The following is an 18,259-nucleotide window of genomic DNA, read 5'->3' as shown; positions in this document are numbered from 1 at the left end:
CTGTTGGTTTTGAGTATTGCATCTGAGCCTGACAACGTATACCTCTTTGCATGAAAATTGAACGGCGACAGCTGATGGTGTGTGTCCTTTTAGCAGCCAGATATCCATTAAAAAATATGTCTATGAAGGACCGCCCCATCCTATGGGCTGATCAAATAAATGCTCCATGAAAGCTTACATGCTCCCTCCACCCCAGTGTAGGTTGCTACCACTGCACTGGCACACAGTGTGCCTGTCCTGAACATTTGCTACTCTGCAACATGTGCATCCCCCACACGTTCGCAAAGCACTACTGCCTGGATAGCTAGGTCAGGCAGTACGGGCACTTCCTACAGACCTACCACCAAAGAAGGCAAATCTTTGGTATATAGTCACATGGCGAGGAGTCTGTGGTTACAAGTCTCCATCAGAAGAAAAAGTAAATTACCTTTGGTAAGGCCTTTTCTGTTAGAGACTCTATCCAACTATGGATCCATCACCGCCCCACCTTCCTCCCCATTTGATGGAATTAATCATACAGTCAATTAATGAGACGCCAAATCTAACACCTGGGGAATATTCTAAGGTAAGGAATCTGTGACTAGAAGTCTATCAGATACAATGAATTGGACATTATGTTGTCATCTGGTATGCTTACTTTCAAATTACTGCCTTAAATGATACCCCTCCCATCTTATATAATAGACGTGAATTTTGTATTTCAGTTACTTCTAGATGTGTAAATCTAGTTACAGGTTTTCGTGTAAATGTGTGTATCTTGTGTCTACATTTCCGCTTCTCCATTTGATCCTTGTCTTATTGTTTCACAGCCCACCCTGACGTCAGTCATCAGGACACAGAGTCTGCAGGCCTAGATTCGGACACTGGGCCAAGACTGGCTGCCTTTGGGGCAGACATGTCAGCCTCTATGGAAACCACCATCAGCAACAACAGCTCTGCATCAACGTCGTCATCTTCTACAGAGCAACCTATCTATTTCAGGTGGGAGACTTAGTGGCAGCATTTGTGTCCAATTGCCGCTTTTATTCAACAGCTTTCCTCTTACAAAAGGCTACTCATGCCCTCTCCCATAAGACGTTCAGAATAGATTGCATACCTAGACATCCCTGTATTTGGCCTCAATCTCCTCCAATCATAACTATTGAATCTTTTGAAGAAAACTCAAATTTATTTAATTTTCTTTGGGTGGTGAGACTGAAGGTATGAGAACTCAAAATTCATCTTGTGTTTTGTTACGCATAAACCAGCAGGCAAGATGATTCAGCGAGTTATGGATGACATTGGCATCTGCAGTAATCTGTAGCTTACAGGTATGAACCTGGACACCTCCCCACCTAGGATCCCATGTATATCAGTAATAGTAACACCTTTTAATTACAGCCCTAAAAAATTACAGAGCTGCGGTATGACTACTGGCACAGGACACAAGAGGTAACTTGCTGCCTTAAAATGCAATAGTTATACAAGCACATAACAAGAGCTTCGTTTAGACCATCATGAAAGTTAAACAACTATCCAGACATAGTGGATTAAAGGGGTGTCATCAGTCCCTAAGTGAATTACTTCTGGCTATGAGTTGTGCAGGTACATTTTAATCAAGTTACAGAGCATAGACAAACTTAAATCTAAAATGTCCAGTGATTTTTTTTTTTTATCATCATTGCATAACTCGAATCAGACCCCTACATTTAACACCCATATAATTACATCTATTAAGACGTTGAATCCCAATAGCATCAGTCTCAACTCTGACAATACTATCAAGGCATTTCTAATAAGTGCCTACTCTGCAATGGCCGCTGCATTTGCTTGCTATATCTGTTAGATGAAAGGAGCATTGAGAACTTGGGTATCATAGAGACTTGCTGCAAAAATCACTCTGCAGCAGATAGTAATCTACTTTTTAAAAGTGCTCTTTATAAAAGATGTTGCATACCAAGAAAGACAGCAAGTATGATCATTATCAGATTATACATGGGACCCAGTGATACATACAATTTGAGACTTAGAACACAGTAATTTGGGTCACAGGAAGCAGTCAGCAAGAGTCATGTGGGCGGGAGATTAGCCAAACAGTAGAAAAGTAACGAGTAGTTGAGTGTGGGGCACAGGTATCACACCATGTTGTCATTGATCGGGTTGGGAAGAGTGACCCACAGAATTAGCACTACCTGTGGCAGTGATCACAGCAGGATAGGGGGAGGGGGGCAAGGGCTGCAATAGAAGAACTAGATTAGCATGTGCGGCATCAACAATTCAGGACACGTGGAGGGAGCACCAATGGGAAGGCCAATGGGTTAGCCCTCACGGTGGTCGCATATCAGAGTTGGCGTCAGCACCAGCAATATTACATCCAATCCTGTGATTTGCTCAACCTGTCTGGCTTGCTGCCGGAGCCGTTGCAGCGAGTTGTCTCGAGCGGCGGAGCTCTTGCTTTCAAGCCAACAGCGGAGGTGCAGAGGCTGCTCTCCAGTACATCACGATCACTCGCCGCGCCAGTGCAATCTCCTAGCCTGTGAGTTTGTTACCTGCCTTTTATGTTTTGGGGCAGGGCATCAGGCCCAACAGGCACGATTTGGGGGTGTTGATGTTGTGTCTTCCTGTGATGTTTGTAATGTAGTCACAAAGTTCAGACTACAATGTACTCAGCAAAGAGCACTGCCATGTCATATGTCTGCTTGGTCTGCACTGCACCTGGGGCACAAGTGCAGGACGGAGTCGAACATCCTGTGCAACCGCATGGGAGTCAGATATTTGCAATGAAATGATCCGAGGTTTCAACACAGATATGTACCACTGCGACCGGTGTAGCATTTCCCCAACTTTTGCGAAGCAGTCATGTACCACAGGGGGAATCTGGCAAGTATGCCACCTACAGCGCCATTGCCATAGATAATGGGACCAGCAGTACTGGATCTCTAGGATCAAGAGTGGTGTCCAGGTGCCATGGGGGTCACCTTCGGACATCCCCCAGCACGTGCATCTGTGTCAGTCTAAGCCAAAGATACTTTGCATCAAGGGGTGTTGCTGTGGCGATCCACAAATAGTAATTTTATACTTCAGTACCAGTAAATTATATTCCTGGTAAATTGTGATACTGCTCAAGGAGAAGTGGTCACACCAGTAGTAAAACATTTCTGGAATCACATGCTATTAACTCTTCCAAAACTCTGAACCTATGAAGGTCTGACCCTAAAATTACTATGAATGATAAAACCATTCGGGCACATGAGTTCTCTAAAGGCCTTGAGGTAATGACCTGGACTTTGAAGAAGAATTAATTGACTTGCTCCACCTGTTAGTATATACTTACAAGATTCACCTATTGGACAAGCAAAACTTCTGCATTAGAACGGAGGATTTGGGGGGGGGGGGTGGGGGGGGTTCTGCTATATTCAAATCAATTTCTGCCACTTTAGGCTCCACCTGTAGAAACCTAGTATGCCAGTATAATCAAACCCTTCCTACTTTCTTAGACGGGGTCCCTTATTCCATCCTCTAGACCCTATCACATAAAGAAAATTCCCCATTACATCACAAGATAGGTGATAGTATCATTAAGGAAGGCAAAAACCAAGCTGCAAATTTCTACTTAGTGCTGTCAAAAGGCTGGGGCTGATCATGACATGGTAATATAAAACATTTTGCCATGGCCCTCTAGAGAGAAGAGTTTATTGACAAAAAAAGAATACTTCTTAGGTAGAATTGCTTGAGTGATAACAAAATCAAAGGACATCTCTAATATTCTAAGGAAGTCATTTGTCTAAAATCTGATTGAAAATTGTAGCTCATTAACTCCATGTATACGGCAGGTATTTGTTTTTCAGGCTTTAGCCTAGGTAGGAGAACAGAACTAGTATGCTTGAACATCCAAGAGCATTTATTGCAGACTGTCAACAATGGTTCAGCGACACCTATGGTGCTGCTAGAACTTCTAACCTCTTTTCAAATATGAATCAACCACACAATATTGCTCAATCGTCTGTTGAGTGTGGTTGGGTTTCAAGAAGACCACTGGGTGATTTAATCATTTTCCTAATAATAGAATGATTTGGGTCAAGTCTCAGGACCAACTGGTACCTCAGTCTGCAGTGACATGAGATTGACCACAAGGCTCAACATTGTTCTAGTATTTGCTTCACTAGAAAGACAGAAACGGTGCTTATGCCCAGGGTTTTACCTACTGTTAGACCTGGCACCATTGGCATGGGTCTCCCTTCCATTTTTGCTGTGGCCTCATGTATTTTTGCTGTAGATGCTTTGGGCACTGTGCCACTGCTGTCCAGTGCCACAGTGCAAGTTCTCCCTATTGTTGTATTAATCAGTGGTTCCATGTTTGTCTATTTGGTTTACTTGTCAGACCCTAGTACAGTGCACCAGGAGTGCCCAGGGTGTGTAAATCCAAATGCTGCTGGTGGGCTTGCAGCACTGGTTGTGCCACCTACAGAAGCAGCCTTGTAAAATGTGTCTAAGGTCTGCCATTGCAGAGCCTGTGTGCAGTCTGGTACTGTCATGCTGACTAGGCAAGTGCACCCACTTGCCAGTCCCTAAACCTTCTCTTTTCTTGATATCAGACACCCCTATGGTAGGCCCAAGGGCAGGGTGCATTGTAAGTATAAGGTAGGACCTGCCCTGGTGTGTGTGGCCTTCCTAATAGTGACTTACAGCCATTTTCGTTTTTCACTATTGCAAGGCTACCTGTTCTCCATAGGCCAGAATGGGCAGTTAAATTATTACATTCTTATAATCCTAGCTGACTCGGAGAACATGGTGGAAATTCGAGTTTAGTATGCCTGGACTCAAAATGATAAAATACATCTATCTGAAAGAAACAGGTTAGTGTTAGAATTTTTTGACTAACTTTTTTGATCGCTTTTCGAGTCGACTTCGACTTCGGTGCCTTTAGGGATGCCTGGTTTTAAACCTTGCGAAGCCTGTCACCGATTGATGTCGCTGACCAACCTTTACTGCCTCGGGGCCGACCATGATGACAAGTTGTGCCCCGACTGCCGGGCCTTGACCTCGAAGGCTAGACCGGAGCGGTCCTGTAAGCTGCTCGAGATCCGGCAGTCCGCTCCACTCCGCGCTGCTCGAGGTTCCGGTTAAGGAGGAAGTCGAGGGACCGGTCGCGGAGCCGCAGTCATCGCAGCTCGTCGAGTCACCACCACTCGTCGGGCTCCAAGTCCTCCGGCAAGTCGAGGCATTCGAAAAAAGAAGTCGAAGAGGCGTCATCGCTCTTCCGACTCCCCCCGACGCTCGCGTGATCGGCCTGGGGTTCGGGCGACACCGCCCACGCGGCTGCACGGTAGCCGCAGGCGCCTCATCCAGCTCCACACCCGCCGGTCCCTGGGCTGCACGCGACGCCGGAAGAGATACATTGTTTCCTCTTGGCCATGAGGACGCACTTCCCTCAGTCGGATCCTGTCGCGGCGCCTTCGGGCCCCGTGGATCCGACTGGGAGCCCTAGCGGGCCGGCGCCCTGGCCGCATCGGGTGCTTCGGCGCCGTCGTGACTCTGGTCGGGCCAGGACTGGATCTGGGTCATCGCTGGTCGACCTCACGACTCCTCAGCTGGCGCTGACCCCAAGGGTGTCGCTCCCGGTGTCGTCTTCGGACGACACCGGCCCCGGTTACAGCCCCAGTCCGGGTGGGACGCCGGAGCGGCGCCGCTTGGCACCGTCTCCGACGCTGATGGGTGATCAATTTACCTACGACCCGACTCCATCATTTATGCCTGGTTTCCAGGAGATGGATGATGAGGAGTACTGGGAGGGGTCTAAGGACCCTCTGGCACAGCAGAGCCAGTTAAGCCAGGACTGGGCAGATGAGCTGTGGGAGGCCAGTAGTCTGGACTCTTCGCCTGACACTGGATTCATCTCTCCTCCCTGGCTTCGGAGGAGGGGGCTACTTATAGCATGGTGTTGAACACAGTGTTGGCTCTTGAGCTCCCTGTCGTGGCCATGAGGACTAACCTCCTCACTGAGGTGCTCAAACCGCAGGCAAGCTCCTCTGAGCCTCTACTGCCGTTTAACGAGGCCCTCACCGACGTTCTGCTGGGCACCTGGTCCAAGCCCTCTACAGGCCTCCCTGTTGATCGGAACGTGGCCCGATGCCACCGCCTGGCTCCGGGCGAGCCCTGCTTTCTGTCCATTCACCCCACCCCCGAGAGCCTGGTGATCCAGGCCTCTACGTACCAGACCACATTCTCGACTGCTTCTCCGGGTCGGGAATCCAAAAGGTATGATCAGTTTGGGGAGAAACTGTTCTCCTCTCTGAGTTTAGGGCTGCGGTCTGTCCACACCGCCGGCCTTTTGGGCCGTTAAACCCACTCTCTGTGGGATACGGTTGTGGAGGTGCTGCTACAGTGTCCGGAGGAGGCCCGGACACAGTTCGCCCAAGCCCTGGTGGAGGGGCTCAATAAGATGTGGACTTGAGACCACATACTCTCTGGGCAGAGCGATGTTCACGACTGTGGCGATTCGTCAACATTCCTGGCTGCAGTCTGCCAACTTCTCGGGGGATGTCCAGGCCACGCTCATGGACATGCCCTTCGATGGCCGTCGCCTTTTTGGCGACAAAGCAGACGAGTGCGCTAGAGCGTTTTAAGGACGCCAGGGCTACGGCCAAGTCCTTGGGCCTAGGCCAGTGCCAGCAAACTTCCGCTTTTCGCCCCTTTCGTGGCCAAGGAAAGGGTGCCCCCACACGTCCAGCCATCCACAGGCCGCAGAACCAGTCTCAATGCGGTCGTGGACGTGGTTACCGCTGTGGCGGTGCCGGGGGGACAACAGCAAGGTCAGTCCACATCCGCCCCGCAGCATCTGCCTCTAAGCCTTCCTAATCCGGCATTTCAGGCCCATTTGACGCTAGTGGGGGGCAGGGTTCGCCATCACCTTCTCCACTGGCGTACCATCACGTTAGACAGGTGGGTGCTGCAAATCGTCCGAAGGGGCTACTCCTTCCCCTTCGAGGCGACCCCTCCAGCCATGCCAGTGCAGTACCACCGCATGTCGGGGGATCACTTGCAACTTGCAACTTCTGCAGGAGGAAGTTATGGCCCTCTTGGCCAAGGGGGACATCAAACGCGTTCCTGGGCCAGAAGTAGGACGTGGGTGTTATTCCCACTACTTTCTGGTTCCCAGAAGGGCAAAGGAGGCCTACGCCCTATCTTGGACCTCCACAGCATCAACGGCTTCCTTTGGAAGGAGAAGTTCAAGATGCTGACTTTGGCTCAGGTCCTATCTGCCCTAGACCCTGGAGACTGGATGGTAGCGTTGGACTTGTAGGACGCATATTTCCACATCCCCGTCCTGCCGGCCCACCGGCGCTACCTGCGGTTCACGGTAGGCCACAAGCACTTTCAGTTTACCGTGCTCCCCTTCAGCCTCACCAGTGCCCCTCGGGTGTTCACGAAAGTGATGGCGGTGGTCGCCGCTCATCTGCGCAGATCAGAGGTTCCAGTCTTCCCCTATCTCGACGACTGGCTGTTGAAGGCGGGCTCGCCCCAGACAGTCGTCTCCCACCTCAAGACTACGGTCGAGCTCCTGCACCATCTGGGGTTCTCCATCACCGTGCCAAAGTCACACTTGTGTCCCTCTCAGAAGCTCCTCTTCATCGGAGCGGTTCTGGACTCTGTGCAGTTTCGGGTTTATCCTCCCGAACAGCGGGTTCGGGATATTCAGGCTCTGATTCTGATCTTTCAGCCTTTATCCCAGGTCTCGGTCAGGTTGACGTTGCAGCTTCTGGGGCTGATGGCCTCCTGCATCCTGCTGGTACATCACGCCAGGTGGCGGATGCAGACTCTGCCGTGGGACCTGAAGTTTCAGTGGGCCCAGCATCAGGGCAACCTGTCTGACCACGTCCGGATCTCGGAGGGCACTGCAAGACAGTTGCAGTGGTGGCTCACGGACCGCGATTGGGTCAGCGGCAGATCCCTCTCCCTACCCCAACCGGAGCAGGTAGTAGTGATGGATGCATCCCTCCTGGCAGAGATCAGAGGCCTCTGGTCTTCGGTGGAGTCCCGGCTCCATATCAACCGTCTGAAGCTGCGGGCGATCCGGCTTGCACTGAAGGCATTCCTTCCCTCCGTCCGGGGAAGTGTAGTACAGGTGTTCACGGACAACAGCACCGCCATGTGGTATTGCAACAAACAGGGCGGGGTGGGGCCGTGGACCCTTTGTCAGGAGGTTCTGCGCCTCTGAACATGGCTGGAACATCAGGGCATCACCCTGGTGGTTCAACACCTGGGAGGTTCCCTGAACGCCAGGGCGGACGAACTGAGCTGCCGGTGCATGATGGATCACGAATGGCGTATGAACTCTGATGTGGCGGAAGGTCTCTTTCAACAGTGGGGAGAGCCTTGGTTAGATCTATTCGCCACCGAAGAGAACGCACAATGTCATCAGTTCAGCGCTTTTGAATTTTCAAGGCGGCACTCGCTCGGAGACGATTTTCGTCGCGAGTGGAGCTGTGGTCTGTTGTAGTACGCCTTTCCGCCTATACCACTTCTGCCCAGAGTGCTGAAGAAGATCAGGCGAGACCGGGCCCAAGTCATCCTTGAGACTCCGGACTGGGCACGAAGATACTGGTATCCCAAGCTACTCAGCATGTCAGTCGATCCCCCGATTCGTCTGCCTCGTCAGGAGGACCTTCTGTCGCAGCAGCAGGGGACAGTCCTCCACCCGAACCTGTCCAGTCCCCACCTACGTGCGTGGAGATTGAGCGGCGACAGTTGAAGCCATTTAACTTGCCTCCTGAAGTCTGTGATGTGATTCTGGCAGCCAGGCGTCCCTCCACAAAATTGGTATATGCCTGCGGGTGGAACATATTTGTGGCATGGTGCACAGCAAAGGCTGTGGATCCACTTTCTGCCCCTCTTTCAGAGGTTCTCCTCTTCCTTCTTTCTGTTGCCCAGCAGGACTCTGCTCTGGGCACAATCAAAGGTTATCACTCGGCCATTTCAGCCTTTTTAAGGCTTCCTGATCAGCCTTCTCTTTTCAAGTCCCCTGTTGGAAGTAGATTCTTGAAAGGCACCACACACATGTTCCCTCCTGTTTCTTTTGTGATGCCTCAGTGGGACTTGAACCTTGTACTGACTTATCTGATGTGTGCTCCCTTCGAGCCACTTCACAACTTTCCTCTTCGTCTTCTGACTCTTAAAACTGCATTCCTGGTTGACATCACCTCTGCCAGGAGAGTGAGTGAGCTCCAGGCTCTATCTTTTAAACCTCCTTTCCTCTCTGTCCATCCGGACAAGGTTGTTCTGAGGACTCGTCCTTCTTTCCTGCCCAAGGTGGTTACAGCCTTTCATATCGGGCAGTCCATCACTTTGCCCACCTTCTTTCCGCCTCCGCATCCCTCAAAAGAGGAAGAGAGGCTCCACATTCTGGACCCAAAACGTGCGCTCTCATTCTATCTGGACCGCTCACGCCAGTTCCAGGTGGACGACCAGCTCTTTGTTGGTTACGTAGGCGCTAAGAAAGGAGACGGGCGGTGCACAAACGGACCATCTCTTGGTGGGTCGTGTTGTGCATCAAGGTCTGTTACTCCTTGGCGAAAAAGGAGCCTCCTGTTGGGCTGAGGGCCCATTCTATTCGGGCCACGGCAGCTACTACTTCCCTGGGTTGGGGAGTCCCCTTGCAGGACATCTGTCAGGCAGCTACATCGGCCTCGCTGCACACGTTTGCTAAGCACTACTGCCTGGACAGTCAAGTCCGGAGATATGGCTTTTTCGGCCATTCCGTTCTCCAGGACTTTCTGGTGTGTTCTTGGTTCGTAGACCCACCACCGGGGTTGGTATTGCTGGGGTATCTATTCTAAGGTAAGGAATCTGCACAAGTTACTTACCTTCGGTAACGATATATCTGTAAGAAACAGTAGGTCGTGTTGGATTCCTTACCGCCCCACCCATCCTCCCCGTTCTGCGAACCGATATCTAGGGTTAAGGTCATCCCTTTCAGGGCCCTAGTTTTATGGCACCAGTGTCGGGTTCTGTCATGGCTCTGCGTTCCTGGCGCGGAAAGCAATGTACAGAACTGACGTCAGCACGCGAGGGCGGCGTCTAAGTACTCCGACCTCATTCCGGTGATCACGACATCGACGATGGACGCGGAGCCACAGACTACGCCTACCCATGCACAGGGGTAACGCTAACTACTGTTTCTTACAGATATATCTTTACCAAAGGTAAGTAACTTGTGCTTTAGTTAAGTTGATTTTATCATTCTGTGTTTGAAAATACCACTTGTAGAAAGTAGGTATTTTATTGTCTAACCTTTCATGCCTGCCTCTCCTAGGTTGTGTATTCCTTGTCTGGAGTTTGTGAGTGACCAGGCTGGGGGATTCCATGAGACAGGATGAGTCAGCACAGTGGTGAATAGAGAGATCCGCATCTAGATGGGAGGGAGGAGTTGCACCTGAACCTTGAATAGTGCTGTGCCTGCCTTTCACAATGCTGACTCCCCCTCCTGGGGTGAGGCTGATGTCTCTGCCCTGCACACTGAAAGAAGAGAAGGAATCCTGTCAACAAAGTACTCCAGGGCTGTACTTGCCTTCCGCAATGCTGGCTCCACCTCCTGTAGGGCTTCTGATGTTTCTGCCCTGCACTGTGAAAAGAAAGGAGAAGTCTGGTAATCAGAGTGCTTCAGAACGGTTTAAGACTGGGCAAAGGCCCCTCTCCCCTCATAGAACAAAGGATTTGGGGGTATAAATATTGGGAACCTGATCCCATGGAATTAGATCAATTTTGGACTACAAGACAAAACCTCTGCTGAGGAGAGGAACCTGAAGAAAGTGAGGAGAGACTATTCCCAAGCTGAAGTGCTGCTTGGGGGTTTGGCCTGCATTGGTTGCCTTACTGACAAAGAAAGGAGAAATGAACTTTGTCTACTTTACTTTCAACTTGCGAAGGATATCCAAGGGCTTGAAAAAGAGTTTGCCTCCAGCTGAAGTCTCAGGGACAGCAGACTTCACCCCCCAGCTCCCCAGAGTTCTTTGGAAGTGCCTGCTGCTGTTTTGGGCCTTCTGAGGGACTGCGTGTCGCAAGGAGCTGGAAGCGCGACCTATCCGAGAAGAAGCGTGTCACTGTCGCTGCTGCTGCCGTCGCATCGTGAATGTCGGCGCTGTAGCTGTCGTATTGCACCGCATCGAGAGAAGCGTCTCACAATGAAGAGGAAGCGTGTCGCTGCTACTGCCGTCGCAACTCCGAAGGAGGGTGTCGCCGCTGTAGCTGTTCTATTGCACCGCATCAAGGAGAAGAGTCTTGCAACGAAGGAGAAGCGTGTCGCTGTTGCTGCCTTCGCATTGTGGATGTCGGCGCTGTAGCTGTCGTATTGCACCGCATAGAGAAAAACGCTTCGCCTCCGCCGGAGAAGCGCACCGCCATCAGAGCTGCTGCCATTGCATCTTGAATGTCGGCCCAGTAGTTGTCACATTGTGCAGAAGCTCCTACCCAACGTCGGAGAAGAGTGCCGCAGGGGTGAGCAGGGTTTATTTAGGAGTGTAATCCCCTTATCCTGACTAGAGGCAAGGGTCCCTATTTGTCACAAGTACCTACCTGTGCGAACTAGAGACCCCCGAATCTAACACCTACAAACTGGAAACTACAGATCTGACTTAGAAGAACCTAACAGGCACATTTACCTCAGCTTGGTCTGGATGTAGTGGAATTGCGTATACAACATATGTCTGTTGGGTAAAACCTGATCCTACTTCAATTTTCACGCCAACTCACTTATTGGTACAGCACTTACTGGTTTGCATATTTTTATGGGAACTACAGCCACAATAGTGTATTGTATGAGAATGTTTCTCCTGCATTAGAGGCTGATGAAGATCAGAGCTCACTTTTGATACGTTACCCTTATGTATAATTTCATGAATGAGCCAGTTTCATGTTAGACCATTGCGTTTACCTCATACTTACAGGTCAGAGATCTGAGTGGTCACGTTTGTAGCCATTGTTAGTTTTCTTCATCAACACTTGGGAGACAAGACTAGTCTAGCAGTCATTCACCCAAAACCTTCAACAGCGCTGTCAGTAATGGAGGTCTTGAACTTTCCCTGATATAACAAACCTTATAACAGGTATTTTTCCAGTGACTTTAATGACACGTGCATTAGCTACGTTTACACCTTGGGTTTTAAGTGTTTTGTAAATCTCACCATATGTCTAGGAGCCCCCGTCTTGCAGAGCTTACAGTAACACATGTCAAACAGGAAAAGAGAGCAGCAGGGAGCTTTTTACCCAAGCAACTCACATTTAAAGGAGGCAGAGAGGTGAGAAGTAGCACCCTGCTCTAGAGCTTATGGTGACACAAATCATACATGTAGATGGAGCTTACAAAGTTCTTTATATCTAATAGTAATATCAGTAATACAGATTAACGATTGAGATGGAGTTATTTGTCTCCTGGACTTACAGTAACACAAGGCATACACTTTTGTAGTGAGAGTGAGCTCCTAGTCCCAGGACCCACAGTAACTGAACACTCAAATCATAGAATAACAGAGGGTTCATTACTGGGTATGCACCTGATGATTTATTACTTCAGAGAGGGTGCAAGCTCCTCATTGACTGGCAGATAGAATAAAAGGAGAGAGACGGAGTGATAGAATTTGTGAGACCAGATTGAACATGCGTCCCTGGACGATACATCATTTTGTGCTCTTTAAAACACATTGAAGCACTGCTCCAGATCCAGAAAAACACTAGACTTAGCCACACGAGAATATCAGTACTAAATGGTGAGTGATCTGTAGATCTGGGGTTTGACAGCAGAGCTGTAACACTGACCTATTGCTTAGAAAATACACGGAGTGGGCTTTAAGTTTGTTCCTTTCAACCATGGGCTTTCACTGACCAGCCTCATTCAGCCATTGGCTTCAGACTGAAAAGGTTTAATCTTGGATCAGCCCAGTGGAGTAACCACCTCTCATCTAATTCTATTTGCCTTCCAGATATATTCTTCCACCTCCACTCAAGCGCTTGCACAGACATTTATGAGGAACGACTTTACAACTGCACTCCTCTGTCCCCTATTGCTTGTTTTCTCTCATTTCTCTCGCTCTGTTCATTTGCAGAGGCATTGATCGATATCTTCTTTCTTAAGCCTACAACTATATGGAGCTGCTGCTAAACCAGATCCCCCACCCAGTTAACCCCTACCCATTGCCCCCTACTGCCGTAGTTTACAACATCTGCCCAGACATGCTGTACGACTGACATTATGCAAAGCGACATGGAAATCAGGTGAAGTGGCCCTACTTATGCATAGCAAATGTGCAGGGTATTCATCACACACGTAAAACACGGGTAACTGAAAAACAGTGTCTTAACACTACAAATGTGTCATTTAAAAAAATAGTTCTAAAAAGGAGTTCAAAAAGATAAAAACTTCACAAAAATCTTTCCTATTTCATGAAAGAGTAAGGCATTGTCAATTCTCTTATGTATCAGCCCATATCTGAAAGAAACATGTTAATTATAGATTCTTTACCTTAGAATTATCCCCAGGCGTCAGATTGGATCCCTAAAGTTTTTTCATCAGCAGTACCTCTGCGCGTCGGAAGGTGGCGTCGGTCGGCTCCGCGTTCGGCATCGTGGTCGCCGGGATGATGTCATGGCAGCTACTTAGATGCCGCCCTCGTTCACTGATGGCAGTTCCTTCTTTTTCCGCGCCAGCCAGTGCAGATCCGAGAAGAGCGGTACCTCAACATTTTCTTGAATTTTGTCGACGTCTTGTTTGGAGTCTCCGACTCCGAAAAAGTGCACAAGGGATGCCTGGTTTTAAGGCCTGCTGTTCCTGTACACAATTGATGTCAGTGACGGATCCGCACCGCGTGTGCCTCTTTTGCCTGGAGCGCGACCATGACCCCAAGTCGTGCTCCGACTGTCAGTTGTTGATGCCAAAGGCTTTGCGGGAGCCGAAAACTGCTTGAACGATGGCAGTCGGCTCCTCACCGTTCAAGGTCCCGGTAGAGAGAGAGGTCGAGGGACCGTTCGAGAGGGTGGTCAAGGGACCGGTCGTGGAGCCACCATCATTCCGGCTCGAAGTCATCGAAGTCTTCGCTCTCAGGGTCGGGTACGTCGAAGCATAAGAAGAAGTCAAAGAAGCATTGTCACTCTTCGACTTCTCCTCATTGGTCGGCCGAGTCGACGAGGTGTGCGGATGGTGCCACTCTTACGGCTCCGCGCCCGGAGCCTGAAGGTCCACTTAGAGCTTCCCTCCATTTCCAGAACCCGGAGCGGCCCCCGCCCAGCTTAGTATGCTCTACAAGGCAATGCATGCCATCTTTGGGCAGACCGACCCCGTCGGCGTGCCTTCAGGCGTCGCGGAATCGGTTGGGGGGCCTAGGTCTTCTCTGTATGCGGCCCGGCCCCTGCACGGCAGGCCCCCCTTGGATCCAGGTCTGGATCCGATCGGCACTGATTGACCTTATTACACCTCCATCGGCTCCGTTTCCAACAGCACTACTAACCGTGCCCGACGCCGGTCGGCCCCCTGCCAGCGTCGACATCAGCCTCCTTCCTGACTTGGACACGGCGCCGGACCGGCATCAACCAGACCACACTGTGGTGACAGATGCCCCTCTTCTGGGATGGGGCTGAGACATGGGAGAGGCAGAGATCAGAGGCCTCTGGCCTCCGACGGAGTCCGGGCTTCACATCAACACCACCGTCATGTGGTATTGCAACAAACAGGTCATGGACCCTATGTCAGGAGGCCCTACGCTGCTGGACATGGCTGGAATATCGAGGCGTTACCTTCGTGGTTCAACACCTGGCAGGTTCTCTGAGCACCAGGGTGGACGATCTCAGCCGCAGGTGCATGATGGATCACGAATGGCGTCTTCACTTGGTGGTGGTGCAAGGTCTCTTTCAACAGTGGGGAGAGCCTTGGTTAGATCTATTCGCCACTGAAGAGAATGAGCAATGTCAGCAACTCTGCTCGTTGGAATTTCCAAGGCGGCACTCGCTCGGCGACGCTTTTCATCACGAGTGCAGTTGCGGTCTGTTGTACGCTTTTTCACCTATACCACTTCTGCCCAGAGTGCTCGAGAAGATCAGGCGCAACCGGGCCTAAGTCATTCTTGTGGCTCAGGATTGGGCATGAAGAGTCTGGTATCCCGAGCTGCTCAACATGGCCATCGATCCTCCGATCAGACTGCCTCTTAGGCAGGATCTTCTGTCGGAGCAGCAGGGGACGGTGCTCCACCCAAACCTGTCCAGTCTCCATCTCCTTGCGTGGAGATTGAGCAGTTTACATCTTTCGACCTGCCTCCCAAATTCTGTGACGTAATCTTGGCAGCCAGGCGTCCCTCCTCTAAAACGGTATACACCTGCAGGTGGAACAAATGTGTGGCATGGTGCACAGCAAAGTCTATGGATCCCCATTCTGCCCCTCTCACTGAAGTACCTTTGTTCCTTCTCTCTTTAGCCCAGCAGGGCTCTACTCTGGGCACTATCAAGTGCCAAAATAACAATAGATGGACAGAATGCAGAACAATGTCATACATTCAGCCCAGTACTGAGATCTGGGCCGAAATCCATCGTTTTTTTGCTCACCATGCCATTCTGAACCCAACCATATGGAAATCCTAGGACTGGTTTTGGGGTTACAGCCCTCATCAGCCAGGATAGCTTGACACCAGTAGCGTGGATAGCACGGCCCCACGTCCGGGCATACCCATACCACTTGGGGTGACAAATGCAAAAAGAACAATTGATGGCAGGAATGCAGAACAATGTCATACATTCACCCCAGTACAGAGATCTCGGCCTAAATCCATCGTTTTTTTGCTCACCATGTCTTTCCGCTTTGAACCCAACCATAAGCAAATCAGTCTTGACCCTGCGCCTACTGGGAACAGTCCACCCAAACTGGCAGGCCACACCAGTAGCGTGGATAGCACGGCCCCACGTCCGGGCATACCCGTACCACTTGGGGTGACAAATGCAAAAAGAACAATTGATGGACAGAATGCAGAACAATGTCATATATACACCCCAGTACAGAGATCTGGGCCGAAATCCATCGTTTTTTTGCGCACCATGCCATTTCAGTTTGGATGGACCCAATTATATGCAAATCAGTCTTGACCCTGCGCCCAATGGGAACAGTCCAGCCCAAACTGTCAGGCCAGGTCCTCCCTGGACTTGAAACAAGCATTCTAGGACCGGTTTCGGGCATTATCAAGGGCTATCTTTCAGTCATCTCTGCTTTCTTCGGTTGCCAGATCAGCCTTCTCTTTTCAAGTCCCTGGTAGTTAACCGTTTCTTGAAAGGCTTAACTCATCTCTTGCCTCCAATTCCTTTTGTTATGCCTAAGTGGGACTTAAATTTTGTACTGACTTACTTAATGTGTGCTCCCTTTGAGCTGCTTCATAATTGCCCCTCACAGCCCTTAACTCTTAAGACTGCTTTCCTGGTGGCCATCACTTCTGCTAGAAGGGTGAGTGAGCTCCAGGTTCTTTCCTTAAAACCTCCTTTCCTGTCAGTTCATCCGGACAAGGTGGTTCTCTGGACCCGTCCATCCTTTCTTCCTAAGGTGGTCACTGCCTTCCACATTGGGCAGACCATTACTTTGCCCACCTTCTTTCCGCGTACGCATCCTTCAAAGGAAGAGGTCAGGCTCCACCGTCTGGACCCAAAACATGCTTCTCCTTCTATCTGGATCTCACAAAACAGTTCCGGGTGGATGCTTAACTTTTTGTTGGATACATGGGTGCAAAGAAGGGTCGGGCTGTACACAAACGCACCATTTCTCGATGGGTCGTGTTGTGTATTAAGGCTTGTTACTCTCAAGCCATAAATGAGCCTCCAGTGGGGCTACAAGCTCACTCCACTAGGGCGACGGCAGCCACCACTGCCTTGGGAAGAGGAGTGCCTCTGAATGACATCTGTCAGGCGGCCACATGGGCATCGATGCACACGCTCACCAAACACTACTGCCTGGACAGCCAAGTACTTAGAGATGGCTTCTCTGGTGTAATCTTGGTTCTCAGACCCACCACCGGGGTTGGTATTGCTGGAGTATCTATTCTAAGGTAAGGAATTGATAACTAGCGTGTTTCTTTCTGATGCACAAGTTACTTACCTTTGATAAAGATATATCTGTAAGAAACATTAGTTATAGAGTCCTTACCGCCCCAACCCATCCTCCCCGTTGTGCGAACTGATTTCTAGGGTTAAGGACATCCTTTCAGGGCCCAAATTTTGTGCACCAATGGTCAGTGGCTCTGCGTTTCTGGCGCAAAAAGTTGTATACAGAACAGACGTCAGCGCGCAAGAGCGGCGTCTAAGTAGCTGCTGCGACGTCATCCCGGTGATCACGATGAGGAGGACGAACGCGTAGCCGACCGCCGCCACCTTCCGACGCACAAAGGAACTGCTGACGAAAAAACATTCTGGACCCAGTCTGACGCCTGGGGTTAATTCTAAGGTAAGGAATCTACAACTAACTAATGTTTTTTACAGATATATTGTTACCGAAGGTAAGTAACTTGTGCGTCAGGGCATTTCCTCTTTTTAATACGGCCTCTTCACTTCAGCCCCCTCTCACAAGACATTCTTGGAAAGGAGAGCTGCTGATTTCCTAGACTAATGGCGCCAGACCACCCAGACTGCAGCTAGAACAGCTATACCTCGAGGTCCAATGGGAAAGTGAATGTACGGTTTAGGTTACAGAACCGTGCATGCGCATGCATGATGAAGCAGTAGATCCCATCCATTAGCGAGACCCTTATTGCCCCAGTGTATGCAGACACTATCTTGCAGTCCAGAAGCAGTACACTGCCTTCGGACCTTTACATCAAAGCTGCCACTTTCACATCTGATGCTGCATTTCCCAACCAAGCATGCTGTGTGTTGCATTGGTAGAAGGCTATCACCTTTACGTGTTCGGGAACAAAATTAGTGAATGAAAATGTCAAACAAGACTTCTGTGAGTTATTACTGAAATCTAAGCAAGCAACCGCAGGAGACAAAATGTTATTTGTAGCAACATTTCCTGTACAAACAAAATAATGACACTTTGGAAATCTATCGACAAAGGTGATGATCTGAAGGAGATATTTAGAGAAACCCATTCTGGCATGTAGAAGTACACGTCTTTGGGCAAAGGTATTGGTAGAACTTGATGCTGGTGATAATACCAAAAAGTATAAATACAAAAAACAGAAACATATCCCTGTCTGAATTGCGTAAATTGCTTGTAAGCAACTACGTGTAACATCCCTATTTACCCTTTCACAAGGAGAAAAAG

At 49.8% G+C, this 18,259-nt stretch overlaps 1 protein-coding gene across 1 annotated transcript in view; it reads left to right on the top strand.

Moving 5' to 3' along the window:
• The window catches only part of ATG2A (autophagy related 2A), a 2,120,972-nt gene that overhangs the window by 1,706,611 nt on the left and 396,102 nt on the right, over positions 1-18,259 (top strand). The window contains exon 25 of the mRNA XM_086939522.1: positions 810-981. Within this exon, the coding sequence (XP_086795648.1) occupies positions 810-981 (172 nt within the window). The remainder of the gene's footprint in view (positions 1-809; positions 982-18,259) is intronic.

Source organism: Lissotriton vulgaris, chromosome 9 (assembly GCF_964263255.1).
Source record: "Lissotriton vulgaris chromosome 9, aLisVul1.2, whole genome shotgun sequence".
Lineage (NCBI taxonomy): Eukaryota > Metazoa > Chordata > Amphibia > Caudata > Salamandridae > Lissotriton > Lissotriton vulgaris.
This window is presented reverse-complemented; position numbering and strand designations above follow the sequence as displayed.